We start from the raw sequence: 6,723 nt of genomic DNA on the forward strand, positions 1-6,723 counted from the left end.
AACAAAAGTCTCAAGCGATACGTTAAAACAACTGAATCACCCAAAAGACCTCACTCGTCTCTACATCCTACAAACATGAGTTCTAAAAGTGGAAAAGTTCAATTGTCGTTAGAAGATAATCTTGTTAATAGCCAAGGTAGTGAATCTCCTGATCACGCAAATGGATCTCAACATTCAAAATCGTTGCATGCGAATACGCGACATAGTACCCAAAATTTTAACAAATCAGTTCCAGCTAATACAAAACAATATGCACAATGCTGTTCACATGGGATTGGTACAAAAGATATTGTTGAGCCAAGTTGTGGCTGCCGATACCCACCTGCATATAAACAGCTTAGTTGCACGGGAAACATTAACGGAACTTGTGCCTGCAGCCAAAACAAATGATTATAAGGCTGGCCATACCCGGGCAGCTCAAGCAGTGATCAACATACATGGATCGCTTTTGCAGTCGAAGTTAACAGTTTGGAGCTGCCATTGATGACTGCTCGATCATGCATCATGGATAATGACAGGTGTAAATGTGTGACAGCTGTCGACAACTGGAGCAGTCAGTGCATTATTTATTTATTTATTTTAATTATTGCACACAAAAAAAAAGATACAAAAATATATAATAGAAAAGTAAGATGCGCAAAGGCGGTCTTATCTTTAGCGATCTCCTCCAGACAACCTAGAATGAAATATTTAAAGAAAGGAAAGCGGATAGTGAAATATAACATACCTACGAGCATAGTATTTAAACTATTAAAGAGAATATTCTACAATTACATTAATGCGTGTGCATGTTAGCATAGTGTTTTTATTGATTCTACAAGAAGACAGAGTTCTTAACTTTAACAAAAAATACAGACCGAATTGAGAACCTCCTCCTTTTTGAAGTCGGTTAAAAAGTTCTACAAAAAAGTCCGCGATAGCAGTTAGCATATTGTCTTTAGGCGGGCTACAGACTTTCAGCTTGAATAGCCCAGTATTAAATGTACTGTTTTATCTAATCGAAATTTCAATCAAAATCATTAGAGAAAACTGTAGGTAAAGTTAAAACTGAGGAACACTACACTCGGTTAAGGTCTTTGCGAGCTATTTACACTATACTAAAACGTAATATTGCTATTTTTTAATTTTTGTATGTGAAATGTGAAATTGTTGAAACTATTTTAGCAGGACTTTCACTGGAAGAGGTTATCATGCAACATATCTTATCCCGAAAAATATATAGTTCCCACGGGATTTGTGAAAAACAGACTTTCAAGCGCAAGAAGCAGCGGGCGTTCGCTAGTACGAGTAAATAGTATAAATGAAATAAAGATAAAAATTACAAGCGTTTTTCGCCTTAAATTTTAAATAAATAAATAAATAAATTTTAAATAAATAAACAAACTTTCCACATCGAGTTTCGTTATCAAACCATATTCGGCTCACTGCTGAGCTCGAGTCTCCTCAATAGTCCACCACGCTGGCCCAATGCGGATTGGCAGACTTCACACACACAGAGAATTAAGAAAATTCTCTGGTATGCAGGTTTCCTCACGATGTTTTCCTTCACCGTTTGAGACACGTAATATTTAATTTCTTAAAATGCACACAACTGAAAAGTTGGAGGTGCAGGTTGGACCGGATTCGAACCCATACCCTCCGGAATCAGAGGCAGAGGTCATATCCACTGGGCTATCACGGTTTTGGCTTTAGTATATTGTAGTGATTTTATAATTGTTTGCTTAACGCACAAGGTTTGTAAAAAACCTTGCTTCTCGGGGCCTCATGGTTGTCCATGCCATTACCAAACAGCAGACTTAAGCTGAAAATTGCTTAAACTCGTTCCTAAGCCGAGGTCCGAGTCTCAGAGAAGACGCCCTTAGAGAGTCGTACCGGCCACATCTTATGCTTCTGCCTTCGGGCCTCACCAGGCGATGCTTCTGCGTTTGCCTACAACCGCCGGTGACGCCACTGAGGTCCCATTATGGAGGCTGCGGCACATAAACTATCAAAAATAAAAAAAAAGTGAGGCATTTTAATCATAGATTTAATTTATCTGTTTTTTTTTTAATATCCTCGTAGGAACACGTAGGAACATAGAAATGATTTTTTTGTCTGTGAGTTATAATGACACTTTTGACTTTTTCATATATTCTATGGTAAGATTTCCTATTTATGCTCTGTGGATCTGTGATTTTCATTGACTTAATTTTCATTTGGATATTAATCTGTGGCTTTTGCTTTTTTTGACGTTTGTGGTTCGTGTTTCTGATTCGATTCGAAATTTCGAATTTCGATACGAAAATTTAAATTAAGAAGGTAGATAAATTAAAATTATTTTTTAATTAATTATATTGCATATACAAGTGTTTATTTTTTAGAAATCATATTAGATTATCTATAGACCTATAGTGCTTAGATCGCATAATTAATCATCCAAATAAACAAAGTTTTCGATTGGATTGGAGTACCTAAATCTAATGTGCAATCATCTCTTTTTTATAGGCCAAGACACCTCAACCTCATAGTGAAAATAAGGAAATACACGCGCAAAAGTTGTAAGAATAAACCAACACGGTTTTAACTATGAGTGGACAATTACATGAAGCTCTAGAGCCAATATCATGGCTAGCCGGCCGCTGGGTGACTAAGGACGGACGTGGACACTTTCCAAACATTGCTAACTTTCAGTACCACGAAGAGGTAGAGTTCACATGCGTTGGTAAACAATTATTTTCTTTTTTATACTGTAAATAAAACCCGTGATAGCAGTGGATATGACCTCTGCCTCCGGTCCGGGGCATGCACATTCAACTTTTCAGTTGTGTGCATTTTAAGAAATTAAATATCACGTGTCTTAAACGGTGAAGGAAAACATCCTGAGGAAACCTGCATACCAGAGAATTTTCTTAATTCTCTGCGTCAATCTGCATTGGGCCAGCGTGATTGAATATTGACCTAACCCTTCTCATTCAGAGAGGAGACTCGAGCTCAGCAGTGAGCCGAATATGAGTTGATAACGAAATAAAACCTCGATTTGAGTAACCATTTGAGGTCTGCAGCAAATTCATTGGATGGATCATTGGAGCTCCAAATTTATTTGAACTAATGGCCTTGTTGGATGGGAGCTCCTATGTGCTCTGCCAGTGGCATCAGTAAAGCATAGTCCTGCAAGTTGCCACCACCATTTTAAGGCCAAATTAAACCAACCACTCAATCTCGAGTTCCTGGTGCGATGCCTAGTCTATACTAATTTTATATAGGGAAAGATTCGATTGTTTGTTTGCATTGAATAGGCACTGAAACTACTAAGCCAATTAAAAAATTCACTCACTGTTGGAAAACTACACTATCCCCTAGTGCTATAGGCATTTCATATCTGTATTCCTATGGGAACAGGAACCACACGGTTGAAACCGCGCGGCGTCTGCTAGTATGGTTATAAAATACTGGAACCTTGATTTTGTTACATCCATGAGCCTCTGTTTGCATGTTAAGCTATCGGTCTTGATCATCATCAAAAGAAAAAGAAAATTATCTTCTGATAGTCATCATCATTATCAGCCAATAGATGTCCACTGCTGGACATAGGCCTCTTGCATGGACCTCCAAGCACAACACTCGAGCCACTAGCATCCAGCAGCTCAATAACTTCTGATGGTAGTTGCTAAAAAAATTAACATTATCACCCTACATTCGCCAACCTGCATTGAAAGCAGAGAGGTGGGTTTTACCTCCATATACTCTTTCCTATATGGATGATGTTCTGGCATTGTAGTTGCATTCAATAGGCAATGATGAGGTCTCAGTTGAAGTATGCCTTGCCTAGTCCTTGACTATGCATGGTAACAGGTGTCAATAATATAAAAATTATTGTTAAAACACATGCTGGGTTTTATGTTTCTACCATTTATATAAATCCAGCTGTGCAAAGAAAAAATTTTTCAGTTTATCCATGCCATATACACTAATTTACAATAAATATTTTATTTAAATTGGCTGTGATATTAATCAGTTTCATCATCATCATCATCATCACCATCATCATCATCATCATCATCATCATCATCATCATCATTATCATTATCATTATCAACCTGCTCACTGCTGAGCACGAGTCTCCTATCGGAATGAGAGAAGTTAGGCCAATGACTTTGTGTGTTTTTGAATTTTGTGTTTGAAGCGGCTATGACACCATTGTGTTCTGTGCGCTCTATCTGCTTATTATTCTTAAATCTTTAATAAAGTCAATAAAGTAATATAATAATTTCAAACCCACAGGTCAACCAATGTTGAACTACACCTCAACATCAAAACATCCAGAGAAAGGTACACCAATGCACCAAGAAAGAGGGTTCCTGCGAATTAAACCTGGTACAAATGACCTCGCTTTTCTTGTCAGTCATAACTTCGGCCTAAACTCCCACGAAGAAGGGCATTGTGATCCAGAGAAGAAGGAAATTAAGTTAAAAACAGTAAATATCGCTCGGATGTCATTTGCTAAGCCACCGGTTGTAAAGAACGTTGTAAGGGAGATCAGATTGGTCTCTCCAAACAAATTGGAAGTAGTTCTATATATGGAGACAGATAGTACTCCCCTTAGCGAACATTTAAAAGCTGTTTATGATAAAATAGAATAAAATTGTTTTACTATATTAAGTCAGTAGGGGAGCCCATGGTGCTAAACATGTATTTACTCATGCGTCACTGAGACTTGTGTGATTTGGTAGATTTGATGATAGGAAGATTAAATATTTATTATTTATTTGTCTACCCGACTGCGTAAGGAGGGTAATGTTTTTCGAGCGTATCTATGTCCATTTCTTTAGCACGCCCTACAGCCCAAACGGCTGGACGGATTTTGACATATGTCATTGAGTTCGTTAAAATTGTTGTAGTGACTTATGCTATATAATTTTCAAAATGGCGCCCGTAAATGAAAAAAAGGTGGGGGGTGGGTAAGTTTCTTTTACCTTACCATACTTACCATATAACAATATGGGTATCAAATGAAAGGTCGTAAAAAGACAATTTTAAAAATATATTTATTATATTATGTTTATACAACTATTTTAACACAAATTATCAAAAAAAGTGTACCAAATATTGGGACCATCGAAGTAAAATTTACTAACTAGAAAGTATTCCAGTCAGGCATTGTCTGTACTTACTTATATTTAAAATAAAAGGTATGTCTTAAAGAAACTAAAAAGTTCGAAAAAAAAATATTCTTATAAAAACAAAAAACCAGACTGCTTAATGAACTGAAAAGAGAAAAACAAGTAGGTATGACAATATCTGTATAAAGTTCTGACTAAATTCTTTGTGGTGCTGCAGGCAGGGACAAATACTTTCTTACGGGCAAAGAATGAAATACCAATGTTTGTCACCACAAAGAATTTAGTCAGAACAGTGCAGCGCAGGGTTGGTATACACAATGATAATACACAATGCTGCAATATGGGTGTTTACTGCTAATCCTAGCTGATCAAAACAGTTTAATATATAAAAATGTAATATATACATGATGATTGATCTGCACCAGGAGCACAGGTGTCCCAAATTTGACCCATTTCGTAATTTTTCACATGTGCTAGTAATTCTTTTTTTACTTACAAAAAGTTGATTGTTATTATAATGTTGAAAACCATAAGTGGAATAGATTAATTTCTTTCAATTGCGGTTCTCGGTGATATATCTAATTCGCTCATGGCGGTTCCGACTGCAGGTACGGCTGCATTGGGTTGCGCTCTTGCGACGTAGAAGGTGTCAAATCCGGGTAAGCCCGAACTGCGCCTCTTCTCGCAGCGGCCTGCGCTTGCAACGGGAGGGCGTCGCGGTGCGCTGACCGAGCGGCGGGCGTGCGTAGCTCGGTGCTTATACTTTCTTCGCGTTGTATACCCACCATGCCAGTAGTAGGCGTTGATGGGTGGGCACGAACTGCGCCTGTGCTCGCGGCCGCCTGCGCGTGCGACGGAAGGGCGTCGCGGTGCGTTGGCTGCGCGGCTGGCGTACGTAGTTTCAAGCCCACCAAGCTACCCGGTGCCGCGCCCGCCGCGCAGCACGCTTCAACTAGCGCCGCCCCGCCTACCACGTATGCGGGGCAGGCTGCCCGCGCATCCGCGTCGCGTCCCAGCACCTGCGCGCAGCCCGCGTCCGTTCGCGCCGCACCGCACAACTCAAGTGCGGAGCAGGCCGCCTTCGTCAACCGCGCCGCGCATGCCACCCACGCATCGGTGCTGGAGACCGTCAACGCCACTACCGCCGCCGCCCGCGCCGCTCCGCTTACCAAAGACGAACTGGCTGCCCGTGACACCGCAGCCCGCGCGCTGCGTATGGAGTCATCCGCCACCCCGCGGCGAGCCGAGCGCCCGCGACACCGCCGCCGCCCGCGCCGCTCTGCCCATCCAAGGCGAGCAGGCCGCCCGCGACACCGCAGCCCGCGCGCTGCGTATGGAGTCATCCGCGACCGCCCGCGCCGCTCCGCCACCCCACGGCGAGCCGAGCGCCATCTGCGCCGCTCCACAAACCCATGTGGGGCAGGCCGCCCGCGAAACCACTCAGGAGAACGTGTACTCGTATGGGTACACTACCCCTGTACACGACCGCGCCGCCCGATATTCGGAGCAGGCTGCCCGCGCTGGCGCTGCTACATACACAGTCCGCCCGGAGCAGGTATCCCACGGTATCACCGCGCGCGTACTGTCTATGCCGAGCCTCGACAGCGACGACACGCCACCGAGC

At 41.8% G+C, this 6,723-nt stretch overlaps 1 protein-coding gene across 1 annotated transcript; it reads left to right on the plus strand.

The window, feature by feature from the left end:
- Positions 1-2,185: 2,185 nt before the first annotated feature.
- Positions 2,186-5,101, plus strand: LOC112050942 (peroxynitrite isomerase THAP4-like). Its single transcript, XM_024089355.2, has 3 exons — positions 2,186-2,298; positions 2,485-2,701; positions 4,261-5,101. The coding sequence occupies exons 2-3, from the start codon at positions 2,566-2,568 to the stop codon at positions 4,617-4,619; spliced, it is 495 nt and encodes a 164-aa protein (XP_023945123.2). The 5' UTR covers positions 2,186-2,298; positions 2,485-2,565; the 3' UTR covers positions 4,620-5,101.
- Positions 5,102-6,723: the final 1,622 nt, after the last annotated feature.

Source organism: Bicyclus anynana, chromosome 26, assembly GCF_947172395.1.
Source record: "Bicyclus anynana chromosome 26, ilBicAnyn1.1, whole genome shotgun sequence".
NCBI classification, from domain to species: Eukaryota; Metazoa; Arthropoda; class Insecta; order Lepidoptera; family Nymphalidae; genus Bicyclus; species Bicyclus anynana.

What these genes read in the sequence shown, in the direction of transcription:
- LOC112050942 (XM_024089355.2), top strand. Translation starts at nt 2,566, where the DNA reads ATGAGTGGACAATTACATGAAGCTCTAGAGCCAATATCATGGCTAGCC. An exon ending in GGTAGAGTTCACATGCGTTG is followed by an intron (nt 2,702 to 4,260) that starts GTAAACAATTAT and finishes TCAAACCCACAG; the next exon opens with GTCAACCAATGTTGAACTAC.